The sequence below is a fragment of the Myotis myotis genome, unplaced genomic scaffold (genome assembly GCF_014108235.1).
Source record: "Myotis myotis isolate mMyoMyo1 unplaced genomic scaffold, mMyoMyo1.p scaffold_m19_p_12, whole genome shotgun sequence".
NCBI lineage: Eukaryota > Metazoa > Chordata > Mammalia > Chiroptera > Vespertilionidae > Myotis > Myotis myotis.
The window spans coordinates 26906244-26922091 of NW_023416316.1; the positions used below are offsets into that span (position 1 = coordinate 26906244).

At 39.4% G+C, this 15848-nt stretch overlaps 1 protein-coding gene across 5 annotated transcripts in view; it reads right to left on the reverse strand.

The window, feature by feature from the left end:
- Positions 1-2875: 2875 nt before the first annotated feature.
- The window catches only part of MELK (maternal embryonic leucine zipper kinase), a 66152-nt gene continuing 53179 nt past the window's right edge, over positions 2876-15848 (reverse strand). For 4 of the 5 annotated variants that reach the window (XM_036330367.1, XM_036330366.1, XM_036330368.1 and 1 more), the window contains 5 exons: positions 14811-15042; positions 11750-11846; positions 10574-10742; positions 7497-7600; positions 3217-3394 (listed from right to left, as the gene is read on the reverse strand). In XM_036330367.1, coding sequence (XP_036186260.1) covers positions 3217-3394; positions 7497-7600; positions 10574-10742; positions 11750-11846; positions 14811-15042 — 780 coding nt within the window. Of the gene's footprint in view, positions 3395-7496; positions 7601-10573; positions 10743-11749; positions 11847-14810; positions 15043-15848 lie in introns of all 5 variants that reach the window. The other variant, XM_036330369.1, reaches the window with a different exon arrangement.

A 15848-nucleotide genomic window follows, 5' to 3' on the forward strand; every position in this document is an offset into this window, starting at 1 on the left:
ATCCTCCTCTCAGCTAAGGACATAGCAGGGATGGGGTGGGGGTGGGGTGGGGAGAAGGGAAGTAGACTTTTATCTCAAGGGCCCCTTTTGACTCTGAAACTCTACAAATCAATGTTTCCTAATTCTAATATCTAGCCCCAAACAAAATCAAATTTTACATTAAAAATACATTAAAATATAAAAACAAAATACAGCCTTAGCCGGTTTGGCTCAGCGGATAAAGCGTCGGCCTGCGAACCGAAGGGTCCCACGTTTGATTCCGGTCAAGGGCACATGCCTGGGTTGCGGGCTCGGTCCAACGTACAGGAGGCAGCCAATCAATAATTCCCTCTCATCATTGATGTTTCTATCTCTCTCTTCTTCTCTGAAATCAATAAAAATATATTTTAAAAAATAAATAAAAATAAAATACAAATGTGAAATCATGAGAGACACTCCCTTCCCCAAAGACCCTTTTTTCTTCCCCTGACTCTAAAATATCAAAGTACACCACTCTTGCCTCTGGGTACACACTGGCCTTCTGAACGGTTTACATCTCTTAGGGCAAATGTAAGAAATTTCCCATCAGCCACCAAACCTCTTTGAAAGTCTCCTGTAGAATTACATCTTTCTGCTTGATAACTCTGTGCTTGGTAATTCAAAATACTATTTCTCTCCATCAAACAAATGCCTGAGGCTTTTCAGAGTATTTAAACCAGTGGAAATTTAAAACACCAAGCAGGTCAGCAGAATGGACATCTAAATACAGAAGAAGTGTGTTCCCAGGCCAGGGTGTCCTTGGAGGAGTGTTGTATTTTGGGTGTACACTTATGTTACATGGTGAGGTGTTTGTAGCTACAATGTTGGAGCTACTTATCTTGGCTGAAACGTGAATCCATCAACCAAATTACACATCAAACTTTGATGTCATTTGTGGTGTCAGCTAGAAGGGACCCTAAACAAGGTTTGCATGTGTTCGCATGTGTGTCACGTTTATAGAAACAAACCTGGAGACAGGCAATGACTTACCCAAGGTCAGACAGCAGGACCAGGTCTTGAGTCCAAGTGTCTGGGCCCCAGAACCCAGTGCTCTTTCTACTAAAATGCATAGTCTCACTGACAGTGACACAAAATGGCATAGCTGGTCTTAGGGACGTCTTTACAGTGCCTCCAACTAGGATTAAGAGGTCCTACCCTGGACCCATCCCCTCAGATGCTATGAAAACCAGGTGACTCTTGCAAAGTTGACTTAGAGAAAGGAGACAGCCACCCCCACCAAAAAAAACAAACACCCAGGGTAAACTTCTAGACATCTTGGTGCCGGCCAGTGTGTTTCTGGTTGAAGGCCTTAACACCTTGATAGCAGGATCATACATGTATTCTTACCCATATCCCACCTAGCACCAACTATGAAGTTCAAATTCAGTAAATGTTGACTGAGTAACCGAACTCAATGAAGTTAAAAGTGAGACAAGAATGAATAAATATTCATCCAACGGCATTGGGTCAACTGGATAATCTGGGAGTGGGCAGGGGTACCTATCAGGTATCAGATTTGCTTCGACAAGATGACTCCAGGTGCAGACCGGTTAGAATACTGTGGAGCTCATCTTCTGGGGCTCACTCTGGGCAGAGCCTGTGCTATGAGCTGCATACATATTCTGACAATTCTTATAACCACTCTCTGAGGAGGGCATAGTTTTTCCGTTTTACAGTTGAGAACCTGAAGCTTTTAGAAGCCAAGCAATGGCTCAAGGTCTCCCTGGTAGGATGTAACAGAACTTTTCTAATAACTGCCATTTCAAACACCTTAAATTTTAAAAAATCTGCTAACCACTCTGAGTTCTCTTCCACTTAAGGACACACTCCCACCAATGTGGGTGGTGGTGGCACTAACACTTCCTCACTCGTGGTTGCCTAGGGCTGTCAGATGGGGAATTGGGAACAACCACTAATGGTGCAGGCTTTCTCTTTAAGGTGAAAGAACCCTTGCCAGCTCTGCTTTGCCAAAATAGTTCCGTGGAACATTCAAGATCCTTCCAATCTTTCATCACTTATTTCCTGGTAAACTTTCCACCCTCAACTCCTGCTACTTCCCCCTGGCACCACCTCCTGCCTCCCCCGCTAAACACACCAGGCATGCCTTCACACAACTATGCTTGCTGTTGAGAATGCCATACTCCCTCTTCCCTTTCTGTTGACTCATATTTCCTTCAGGACCAAATGCTGTTTCCTCCAAGAAATCATCCCTTTCTCCTCCAGGCAAAGTTGAGCATCCCCTCCATGCTGTCAACATGGCTTATGCATCTGCCCCTGCTAATACTCCTTGAGTTTACTGGACAGTGTAATCTTCAGCCCCAGGACCTACTGCTTGTAAGCGCTTAGTAAATGTTTACTGAACAAAGCACTCCCTGAGTATTGGCTAGAAACAGTGCTGTTTTTTCTCCAACTAGTTTAATTGGTAAAATCCATACAAATATAACTTGAGTGCTGGCCTTTAGAGACCAATAAAATGAAATAAAAATACAAATTTGAGGCCAACATTAAGACTTAAGAAAAATTACCATAAAGTAACATTTCATGGAGGTTCATAGTTCAGATACTTATCATTGTTGACCGAACACACTTACTGAAGTCAATACTCTTTTATTCAACATATTAAATGTGTTGTTTAACTCTGGTAACCACAGCTGTGACTTAGTTAACGATCTCAATAAATCCTACTTAAATCAGAGACAGGAAAAAATTATGCAAATGAATTCTTATCTGTTTTTCTGCCCAAGGCATATTTGATAACAGATAAAACATACTCCAAATAGTCTCTACTTAATAGTCAGGAAGCCATTTGAGGTTTTATTTGAATCAAAATCAAGAACAAAGAAGAGGAGAAGCCTGCGACAGTCACAAATGGTTTTATTTCAGAAAGAAATTACACATTAAAAGGAGACATCGTTAAGAGCCTACATTCACATATGGAAGTGAATCTAGGAAAGTCAACAGTTGCTAATACACAAAGCCATATGATTAAAAAAGACAGAACAGATAATGACAGATGGGCTAGCCTTAGATTCATCCACAAAATAATATCTTTTGTTTAAAAACAAAAATATATTGGTCTTTAAGATAAGCTCTTTGGAAAGGAGTTTCTCATTCCAATGGACTTTGAAAATCGAACCAATCACACCAGTCTCTGTAGCACACCCATCCTCGTCCAGCAGCATTGAAACCATCCATCAGTTACACCTTACAGCTAGACAGGATGTCTTCCACTAATCTCTTGTAAACCCAGGCATCACCCTTAAGCCGCTGCCTCCTGATACCCACCACATCGGGTTTCTGAAGCTGGCATACTTCTAGTTCAAACTGCATTGTCACTTTGCCAAAATCTGACTGTGTTTGACACTTCAGTGTATAGCTGTGAAAAACAAGATAAGAAGCCAGTTAGTAGGAGAACCATGAATATTCTGTATAATACAAGAGATTTCTAAGCCTCCTGGAGGCCAGTGGAGAAAACAGACCATTATTTCCTATTAAGCAATATATTACTGCTTATAGCTTCCAAATGGCCTAGCTATGCGTTTGTGATGGAGTACGACTGGTGTTTTCCCAGAAGCTGAACTAGGATCTGAAGAAAGAATAAAGATGAAAAGGCTTTAGCAGAATTCTCCATTGCTCCGAAGAAAAGCCCTTCTTTCATAGCTAGACATGCCATTCACGCTCAAGAAATCTTCTGCACCCTTTTATGCAACTCTTTCAACAGTGTAATCCGTGAACATTAGGCCAATTCCACAATGTTCACAACAAAGCAAAGCTCAGGGAAGATTAAGAATATTTTTTTGCATGCACCTCATCAGAATCTTCTGTCTTTCATATAAATAAGGCTGAAGCCACCAACCTGTCAGAGGACACATGTTTTTGAGGTTTCTCCAATAGTAAGAAGAAGTTACGATTGTCACCACACTTTATGGCAGGGTTATAAAAGAAAGCCCAAAGAGGTGGTACATTCCCATGGCTGAAACGTTCGGCATACATAATCAGAACTGCATGTGACCGACCACCTCTGACAATGGAAAGGCCAGACTAAATGAAGCCTTAAACACAGCTTAAGAAACAGGTATGTTCCTGAAAAGCTGCATAAATTGAATTCATGGAAATCTGTTTTTTATTAGCTTACATTATATTTTAATTTTATTTGTCTTACTGATCTTCAATAAACACAAACAATATCCAGTAGGATTGATTTTAAATTTTAGGTCCCTAAATATTTAGGGGCACACAATTAGGAGCTAGTTCGCAGAAGCGTGGAGATATTTATTACTTGTATCTGTTATGTATTATGAGGTTTCACAGAATATCATTATTTTTCTTACTAACTTAGTTATGTGTTTTGGAGCTTTATCTCTTAAAAATAAGCAGTCAATATCAGAAATGCCTAAAGGAGTATAGTTATGGTTCCTGATAGGAAAATGAAGCATTTAGTCATAGGAAAGAGGAAAAGCAATTCTTCTGATTGGAATAATATGGACTGTAACTGAAATTGGTAGTATCTAATGAAAATATCACTGAAAAACAAAGAAGGTAAAAAGAAGAGGATCAAGACAAAGACCTTCTGGTTGATCGGGAAGTTAGAAGAACAAATTATTGGTTAACAGCCAGTTAGAGATCTGCTGAAGCTCAGATGATGATGAAGGAAAGATCATTGAAAGTCTCTGATATAGATCTGGCTAGCGGTTCTGAAACCATTGCTAAACCCCAAGCACGAAGGACAGGTCAGAGTGAGTTAGATGTGTTATAATGACACCTAAGGAGGAAAGTCAAAGTTCACATGAGTGCTCGCCAGCCAATGAGTACAGAGTGAAAAGTAAAATTACTTTTGCAAAATATCGATTCTTAAAATCTCATCTCTCGATTGGCCTATTTAAATGTTTTTATTAAATATTAGTGGATCTTCTTAGCTGTGTTAAAAGTAACATTTTAAAGAGACATAGAGAGAACCAAGATGGCGGCATAGGTTAACGCCGGAGTTTGCTGCTCTGAACAACTACTTCAAAAGTGAAACCAAAAAACGGAAGGGACATCACCCAGAACCACAGGAACGCTGGCTGAGTGGAAGTCCTACAACTAGGAGGAAAGAGAAACGCATACGGACACTCAGAGGAGGCGCAGTGCTGAAGTCAAATTCTGAGGTGCGGAGTGCGCGAGCGGGCTGGCGGCGGAGGGCGCGGTTGGCGTTTTCAATCGGGAGGGAGTCCCAGACTCTGAGCTCCAGATCCGGGCGAGTCTTTAGGGACCCAGACTCAAACGGGAGAAGCGGGACTGTCTGGCTTCGGTCAGAATGAGTGCAGCTTTCTCTCTGAGCTTTGCAGCGGGTGCTGGGACTCAGAGAGGCAGAGCCCCTGGGGACAGGACTGAGAGCCGCCATAACTGCTCTCTCCGGCCCACCCTGTTGATCCTGTGCGACCCGCCCCGCCCAAGCCCTGCACACAGGCATTTGCTGGATAGCCTCAGGCAAATGCCAGATTAGCACCTCCCTAGAGGACAGAAGTTCTCTCACTGCTGACACAGCTGATTCTCATAGCCACTTGGCCTGGAGGTCAAACCCTCCCTGGATTTAACTACAACAATCAAGATTTAACTATAAGACTTCGAACAAAGACCACTAGGGGGTGCACCAAGGAAGCATAACAAAATGCGGAGACAAAGAAACAGGACAAAATTGTCAATGGAAGATATAGAGTTCAGAACCACACTTTTAAGGTCTCTCAAGAACTGTTTAGAAGCCGCCGATAAACTTAATGAGATCTACAAGAAAACTAATAAGACCCTCGATCTTATATTGGGGAACCAACTAGAAATTAAGCATACACGGACTGAAATAACGAATATTATACAGACTCCCGACAGCAGACCAGAGGAGCGCAAGAATCAAGTCAATGATTTGAAATGCGAGGAAGCAAAAAACACCCAACCGGAAAAGCAAAATGAAAAAAGAATCCAAAAATGCGAGGATAGTGTAAGGAGCCTCTGGGACAGCTTCAAGCGTACCAACATCAGAATTATAGGGGTGCCAGAAGATGAGAGAGAGCAAGATATTGAAAACCTATTTGAAGAAATAATGACAGAAAACTTCCCCCACCTGGTGAAAGAAATGGACTTACAGGTCCAAGAAGCGCGGAGAACCCCAAACAAAAGGAATCCAAAGAGGACCACACCAAGACACATCATAATTAAAATGCCAAGAGCAAAAGATAAAGAGAGAATCTTAAAAACAGCAAGAGAAAGAAACTCAGTTACCTACAAGGGAATACCCATACGACTGTCAGCTGATTTCTCAACAGAAACTTTGCAGGCCAGAAGGGAGTGGCAAGAAATATTCAAAGTGATGAATACCAAGAACCTACAACCAAGATTACTTTATCCAGCAAAGCTATCATTCAGAATTGAAGGTCAGATAAAGAGCTTCACAGATAAGGAAAAGCTAAAGGAGTTCATCACCACCAAACCAGTATTATATGAAATGCTGAAAGGTATCCTTTAAGAAGAGGAAGAGGAAGAAAAAGGTAAAGATACAAATTATGAACAACAAATATGCATCTATCAACAAGTGAATCTAAGAATCAAGTGAATAAATAATCTGATGAACAGAATGAACTGTTGATTACAAATAGAATCAGGGACATAGAAAGGGAATATACTGACTATTCCTGGGGGGGAAAGGGGTGTGGGAGATGCGGGAAGAGACTGGACAAAAATCGTGCACCTATGGATGAGGACAGTGGGTGGGGAGTGAGGGTGGAGGGTGGGGCGGGAACTGGGAGGAGGGGAGTTATGGGGGGAAAAAAAAGAGGAACAAATGTAATAATCTGAACAATAAAGATTTAATTAAAAAAAAAAATAAAGGACTTTATTCAGTTATGTAGAAAAAATAAATAAATAAATAAAAATAAAGAGACATAACTGAGTGGAAAGGCTTGGAAATAGGAACATCTTAGGTAAGAGAGAGGGCCAGGCTGTTTAGACCATGAGATCACAACCACCGAAGCTTTGAGGGCAGAACACTCAACAGTGGGAAAGTCTTAAGGTGAAATGACTTCCCAAAGCACTGAAAGCCCAATCCTGTAACACAGCAAGTCATACAGAGAAGGCGTCTATATAAAGCCTTGATTTGTCTGAGGCAGCTCATAAATTTAGATTACAATTTATACATATTATTGAAAAGTAGACCATGAAAGAAAAAAATAGGATGTAAAAGAAAACTGGAAGTTGTTCAGATTTTCCTACTTTGAGAAGTCTAATTTTTAAAGTAGTGGCAGAATGGGTACTTTAAATATGTCAATAGCTCATGTAAAACAGAAGACAATAAATTATGAACAATGACACTATCACAAAAGCTTTTTGAAGTGAGGTGGGAGAAATATATCTATTTTTTTAAAGGGAAGAACAGAATCAACCATGTTTTCTCAAAGCTCAAAAGACATCAAGTAATAAACCCAACAGCCTATCAGGTTGCTTCTTACCCCTTCCGCACAAAGTCAACGTGCTTCTTTGGAAGAATAGACATTATTTCATTCAAGAGCTGATCTGGATTCACCAATCTGGTTGTAGTCACATTATAGTGAAGCTTAAAAAAGAAAAAGGAGTGAGAAGTCAATCTTTACATCAACAGAGAGACTATCCTGCCTGATTTAAAGAACCAAAACCCCTCCATGTAGTACCATTGCAAATGAAAATATTTCAAAAAACATACTGAAAGAATTTACAACGCACTCTTGGTAAACTGGATTAAGATGGCACTGGGAAAGCTTGGAGAAATCATGTTTATTAGTAACTATTTACGTATCATCCTTTTAATACTTTTATCTTCCTCTCCTACCAATCTTTTTAAAGAAATAAATATTAAATAATGTCTATTTGTTTAAACTTTACCTGTTTCTCCCTTCCTACACTATGACAGCGACATTTACAGTCCTGAAATGTAAACTGAGGGAAGATGAAACAAATGCCCTCGATATTTCCATTTGTATATAGTTGGATATGTTTCCTTAACTCTTTCTTGAGTATTTTAAAAATATTATAGAATCCCAGGGTTAGTTTCCTTTTAAATAAATGTTTTTTAAAAGTCAGTCATCTTGCCTGGCTGGTGTGGCTCAATGTTTGAGCATCAATTCCGGGTCAGGGCACATGCCCGGGTTGTGGGAGCATCAATTCCTGGTCAGGGCACATGCCCAGGTTGTGGGAGCATCAATTCCTGGTCAGGGCACATGCCTGGGTTGTGGGAGCATGCAGGAGGCAGCCAATCAATGATTCTCTCTAATCACTGATGTCTCTATCTCTTTTCCCCTCTCCCTCTCTGAAATCAATAAAAATAAAAATTTTAAATTTTTTAATTAAAAAAAGTCAATCATCTTGATGGTTTCATAGGTGCACATATATTGCTAAAAGTATGTTAACTGTACATTTTTAAGATGTGTAGTTTACTATATGTCGATTATACCTGTATAAATCTTTTTCTTAAGAAAAGAGTCAATATAAAGAAAAAACCAGATAAATAATAGGGGAGATGAGATGCTGAGATGAAGGCGAGTGCTTCATGACTGAAGCTGGGAACCTCAGTTTTAGTTATAAAAGGAACAAGTGGCACAGCTACAATGGGACCCTCTATCTCCTGGGTCCCAGGGCTCTTCCACCAACTAAACCACCTTTGTTCAGGTAACAATACACTGAACACTTTCAAATTACAATTTAAGTGATTCCTTTTGTAAAATAATTAATCCTACTTTATCCATTAGCATTTGATAATTGCTTAGCTTCTCATAATATACAATTGGACAAATTTCCTTAATTTTCTTTATTTAAAGTTGTTCAGGAAAATGGCACTATGGTTTTCTTAATCCCCATGTCAGGGTTTGGAATACTTTACAATACTCTCCAACCAGAGAAATCTCAGAATAAAAGGATAAAATATACCTAATAAACAGCCATATGTAACATAAACGTTTTTAGTGTATTATAGAAGTTCAACAAGGCAACAATACTAATGGATAAGTCCTTTCTTCTTCTACTTCAAGACAAGACATATATGGGATCTCAGAACATTCTCCTCTGAAGCACCCTTCCCCTCAACAGTTCAGCATTTTCCTTCCCCCAAACCTACCCAGATTTGCTCAAAATGAGACTCTCAGTGCCAAAACTAAACACAGACCCAGTCCCCAAATCATAGGGAACACTTGCATTTTCCCCGCCCTCCTGTGGGTCCACACCGTTCTGGAACATGTTTTATTACAGCACTGAGCTTTGTCAGAGCAGTAACATCCCTGCCTGTTTCCACGGCCACTCTGAGTCTCACACAGACGTGAGCTATGTCTTATTCATCCCTTACCTCTTACTTCCCCAAACAAAAATGTCATTCATTAGATGTTTGAATGAAAGCTCGGAGAGAATCCAAGAGAGTAAGAAGTATTTTATACCTACTAATAACTTATTTTACTTTTCCTTTCCCACCAAATATAGCGCCCACCTCACTGACACATTCAACCTTTTAAAGCAGCGGTTCTCAACCTTTGGGTTGCGACCCCTTTGGCGGTCGAACAACCCTTTCACAGGGGTCGCCTAAGACCATCCTGCATATCAGATATTTACATTACGATTCATAACAGTAGCAACATTACAGTTATGAAGTAGCAATGAAAATAATTTTATGGTTGGGTCACAACATGAGGAACTGCATTTAAAGGGCCAGAAGGTGGAGAACCACTGTTTAAAGCATAGTGTGTCTATTAAATGCGATCCAAACCCCTTGGCCAGCCCACCTTCCCAGCCTATTGCTCACTATTTTCTTCACACACACCACACTCAAAGTTCAAACGAATTCAAATATTCAAATATTCTACGAGGGCTTAAAAAGTTATCCATGTGTCAGGGACTCTTCTGTGGTGCCAGAGATACGGAAGACAACTGAGCTCAAGTCCCCATCCTTAAGGGATCCTTAAGGCAGTTGCTCTTATGTCCCATGATTCCGCACCTCCATGTTGCCTCAGTGATTAATCCCCCTACCCCAACTTGAACATCTGAATTCTAGTTATTCGCTCCTTGAAAGGGGCGGCCATATCTAATTTACCTCTGCAGTCTCAAAACCCATTGTATAGTAATATGCATATTTTAAAGTCTCAAAAATATTAACTAGCCCTCGCCAGTTTGGCTCAGTGGATAGAGTATCGGCCTGTGGACTGAAGGGTCCCAGGTTCGATTCCTGTCAAGGGCGCATGCCCGGGTTGCTGGCTCGATGCCCAGTGGGGGGCGTGCAGAAGGCAGCTGATCAGTGATTCTCTCTCATCATTGATGTTTTTCTCTCTCTCCCTCTCCCTTCCTCTCTGAGATCAATAAAAATATATTTTTTAAAAAGAAATAATTATGTAATATATATATATGGGTATATATATATATATATGTATATATATATATTAACTAAATGCTAAATGAGTAAATAAATTAAAAAATACTAATCCATTCATTCAGTACTTTGATTTTTTTAAAAAAAAGGAGTCCAGCTAGGAGTCACCTTCTGAAATCCACATTAAAGACTGAGTCCACTTACCTTTAATCTTCTCGGTCCATCTTTGGCACAGCCCTTCCTTTTGCTCCTGGTAAACACAGTAATAACCTTATCCAAGCCCCTTTCAAGGCTCCCAAACACTTTGGTTCCTTTTCTCTTTGGAGTATCCTCTACATGTGCTTGGTTGAGATCCAGTTCCACTGAGCGACACCTTCAAGAAACAAAACACAAAACCACCCCTGAGTAGAGCTAGGCCTCCTGCCCTCTGGGCCCTCACAGGCTGTGCCTGAGGTGGGCTAGGTGGGCCTCATTGGGGTATCCCAGGGCCAGCCCACCTCATTGCTCAGGCAACACAAAAGTCATCTCCTACTGGAATTTAGCCCCACCCTTCCCCCCAGCCAAATGCCACTTGGCAGAACTATTTTTCCCCTACCTTTAAAAAAAAAACATGTCAAATATACACAAAAGTTGAGTAGTACAATGAACAATTGTTAATATTCTGTCACATGTGCTTTCTCTATGCATATAGATAGATAATAAATACATTAAATACTAGTATATGTACAACTCTGCCGAGCCATCTGAAAGTAACCCGTCTGAAGACATGATACTCACTCTGAAACACTTCCGCAAGCATTGCCAATAAATAAGGGCATTTCCTACATAGCCACAATACCATTATGACATCAAGAAAATTAATAATGTCATAGTATCTTCTAATACCTAGTTCAAATTCTAATTTTTTCAATTGTCCTCAAAATTGATCCTGCTCGAAAAAATAACTATAAAAGACAATGAAAGGTCATCTATGCTACAGAATCACTCAACAAGAACGGGTTTTCTTTGAAACACTTTTTAGTATCTTTACTATTTTGAGCAACTGCTATGTTAGTGAATGTCTATGCTCTATTGGCAAAAGTATAGCGAAAGGTGAGCCTCAGAGAAAAAAACTACGCGGCTGGGGCCGAGGCTGCTGTCTTCCCAGCCTGCTGTATTCTAGGTTAAGGTGCCAGTCTTCCGCTGAGGAGTTTCACAATTCTGCCCCATGAGGAAAGCAGGGCAATGGCTTCAGTAATGGCCAAAGACCATCCTCAGACAGACATTCCTACCGTCGGACAGAATCTTCATGATGGTTTGCCTTAACCAGGTTTATCATATATGAAAAAAGGAAATCTGGTTACACATACTAAAGATCAAAGAAGTCTAAAAAACACTCACCGCCTTTCAGGGCTAATGACACCTGTCATTAACTTCTCTGTTCCTGCGGAATTTACTGGCATTTTAATTGGGGTTTCCTCCAGGCACTGGTTTCTAACTATTAGAAAAACAACAAACACAAACACAAACCAGAGTTGACATATTGTGGTTTCAAAATTTCTATCAAAAAGGCATACATCACCCCATTCCGTGACTCAGAAATGTAATCACTTCGCTAGCGATGCTAAAGCTACAATTCTGTAAATAAACGTTTCCATGTGATTTATAATAAAAACAAAATCGTTTTGCTTTGCATGTGTGGCTCTCCTTTCTCTTCACTGCTTATTTTATTATAAATATCATGACAGAGCTAAACAGATCATACAAATACAGATTTTGTGATTAATGATTCTCCTTTCTATAAATGAAAGTCAATCTGTGTTTACACAAGGACCCAATTTATGTCTTTAATCGATATAGTACTGAGAGGTGTTAATTCAATTCACCACTCAACTCAGCCTGTTAGGCCAGTGATTTTCAGCCTTTTTCATCTTGTGGCACACATAAACTACTAAAATTCTGTGGCACAGCAAAAAATATTTTTGCCTACCTGACAAAAAAATAGGTATAATTTTGATTGATTTTAAAAAATAATAGTAATTACCTAAACTTTTTTGCTCCAAGGTGACTTTAAAAACTCAGGTGCCTATACTTGTATATAAGGATTTCTGATATCAAAAACTAACCAATCAGATGCAACCTTATTATGGGATGTGACCAATAAGATGCGACTCTATTATATGACCTATATATTTATGGTTCAAGACAAAGCATTCACATTGAATGACTATTGTTGTATTGGCTGTTGTCTTTTTTTTTTTTTTTGACAAGGCAAGGGAAAAGAGGTCAGTGTCCCTAACTAGTCAGGTATTGCAAGTTTTTAAAATTCTTGCGGCACAGAGAAGTGTCCCAGTGAAAGTATGACAAAAGTTATTAAAGAGGAGTGAGCTGTGGCTATTTTTATATTTCTTATTCCAGAATTTTGTTTTATGCTAATAGGGTATTTGTATCCCATGATAGTTTGTGACAAATTTGCATTAACAAATCTGGTTGCCAGTGATTAATTCACTTTTTGTTCATGATATAAACCTTGTAACCCTTTAGAGATAATAATATTCACTTTATAAAATATGATACCGAATTTTTAAAAAGAGATCAGAGGTTTGGTTTTGTTTATGACTATTCAGCACTATTCTCACTGGTTCTACAACAGGAAAATAAGATCAATCAACATCTATGAAAAACAGTTTTCATCTTTGTACACTGAGAGTATCTACTACCATACATAGTTATCCTTCAACAAGTTGTCACTGACTGGATTATACAGGATCCAGAGAAATTAAATTAATGTTTATGTCAAAAGTGACTCAGAGCAAAAGCAAAATGCAAAGCGCTAATGGAACCTATCAATTGGGGCTCAGACACTCGCTCCCATAGGCAGCTCTTATGTTTAAAGAAAAGCAGCCAATTACAGTTTTTGATCAGAAAAATGTTTCTCACAGGGACAAGTCATGTAAACTTTATGATTATAAATTCTCAACTATCTATATTTTAAAACCTTCAGAAATACATAAAAAGCAGAAAATATCAATGATAGAAGGGATAGTAAGCATCAAAGACTCTTTCTAAAAATGCCCCGAATAACTGAAAGTCCATCTTACCTCCCTGCCCAAGCCACTCACAAAAGATGTTAGACCCTTGTTAAGAGAAATAACAGAAGAGACCCCGCCTCACTGGAAAAAATTCAATAGCAAATACTACTGAGGTCCTACTATGTGCAAATGTTGTCTCACTGAAACCTCATACAGGCAGCCACACACTCATCTCATCACTGCAAACTAGCCTCATAAGTTGGAGGAAATGTTGAGTTAATGAATTAGAGAATGCAATTAACAGGACTTCCAGCAAATATTCTGACAAAGCTCTTCGTATCTTTACATGTAAGTAGACCTGTGGAACTGGCTATCAGCCCCACTGGCAAACTAGAAGCACAATGACAGGATGTGAGTTGGCAGCAGTTCCATGGCAGTGTTTCAGAGTTTGGTTTCATTAGGATGTTAACATAACAATATTAGGTCACAATTGCTGGGAAAAGGCTAATAAAGTTTAGGTGTCATTTTAAAAGTGACATAGACTAAATCATAGTAAATAAAATACCGTTAGCCTTTAATTTATTCATTCCTTCATTCAACAGATATGGCCCCCATTATATACCAGATATTAAGCACCTACTATGTACTAGACAATGAACATAGCCCCTCCTATGTACTATGCCATGCTGCAATACAGACAGCAGGCAGACTCTACTCTCATGACACTATCTTATCCTGGTGAGACCCAGTACTAGAAGACTAGGTTCAGTTCTAGGCAGTTTTAAGAGGCACACTGACAAAATAGAATATGTTTAGATGAGGTCAGCAATAAAAGCGCTGAGGTGTCATAAAGGAAACAGCTTAAATAACTGTGATGATAAAGCTGAGGAGAGGAAACCAAGGGAAGTGAGAGTTGCAATGTGTGGACACAGATATCTGGAAGGACACTGCAGCTTTTCTCTGTCTGCTGGAGCATGGGGGTAGCTCAACGCAGAGCAGGCTCAGACACCAGAACTGGAGGTCCAGATGCATAAGAAGAGCTCCGCAGAGACTTAGGTTTAGTCATTATAAGTGAGAGCAAAGGGCTGGGGCAAGCAGGATCTAAACCTGGATGGCCTTGGGCAACTCCTTCAATCATCTGAATCTCAGGTTCCTCAGCTATGAGAAGGGCCGTGGATTAAATGAGCTCTAACTTGCCTTTCAGCTTTGATATTCTATGATGCTATGATTCAACTTTATCTGTATAAAGTTGAGGAAAATTAGAAGTTGACTAATATGCTTTCATTTCAGCTAATCAAAATAACACATAATAAAAAAGCAGACAGACTTCGCCTAGAGACTCCTGAGAGCAGTGCTAGTCATGTCTGACCTGCTATGCATTCACGCAGCATGGTAAGAAGAATGGACTTTAAAGGTGTTTCAGCAAATACCTTTCGAGGGTGTAGTGTAATGATTTGGTGTAGTGAGTATTTCTCTTTTATGCTGGTTCTTATTAACTGGAGTCTTTGGCTCTGGAAGTACAAAGCCATCTTCATTCTTTACAGCAGACTTGGGAGTATATATATTCTCTTTGTTCTTTAATTTATTGGCAGATGCTTTGCATGAAACTGGAGTTAATGATTTAGATTCCAAACCGTTTGATTCTGTCCAATGCTTGGCAAACTGGAAAAAAAAAATCACTAGATAAAGTACAGTGAAGAAAAGTCAATTTCTTTACAACATGCTTTCATCATTTGTAGATTACCTTGTAGCATTTTTACTAAAATGAAATACTATCAAAGGGTATTATTAACGATACCAAGAAACTTGAAAATGTACATTCCATTCTCTTTAGTAAGTGTCGATCACTTCAGTCTGTTCTATTGACGGGTAATTTTCAACATGTTTCAGGCCAAGTTTTCACTCAAATATACCCCGGGCCTAGGCGATATTGAGAATGGTCACAAATAAATCCTTAAAAATTTCTTCCTATACCTAGATTGTCATGCTTTGTCTCTTAATATGTACCAAAATAAAAGTTTAGTGGATAATTGTGCAGAAAAACCATGTTAAAATACTCTAACAGAAATGTTGGATAGAAAATATTTTTTAATCCTTTTGAATTTATGGTTGAGCTTGCTAAATAGTAAGGAAAGTCCTCAGAGGTCAAACTAAAAACAGGAGCATGAATCCAGAAATGTAACCAAGGATGAGACTCCGCACTGCCCGAAGGGCATCTACCTACTATCCTGGATACCCTACAGCATAGGTTTTAATACTGTGGAAGCCTTACACCTATGCAAGGGTTAGACCCAAAGCTCCCATGAAGAGCCAGGAAAGGCTATATCTAAAATTTTAAAAGGGAATTAAATATAAATATGCCTGCAAAGAAGTCTGCAAGAAAATGTGTCTATCTTGTCCTGAGCTCTGGAGGAGAAAGAAAAGTTTCCTTTAATAATTTGTAAGTAACCACAGGACAGTCTTCACAT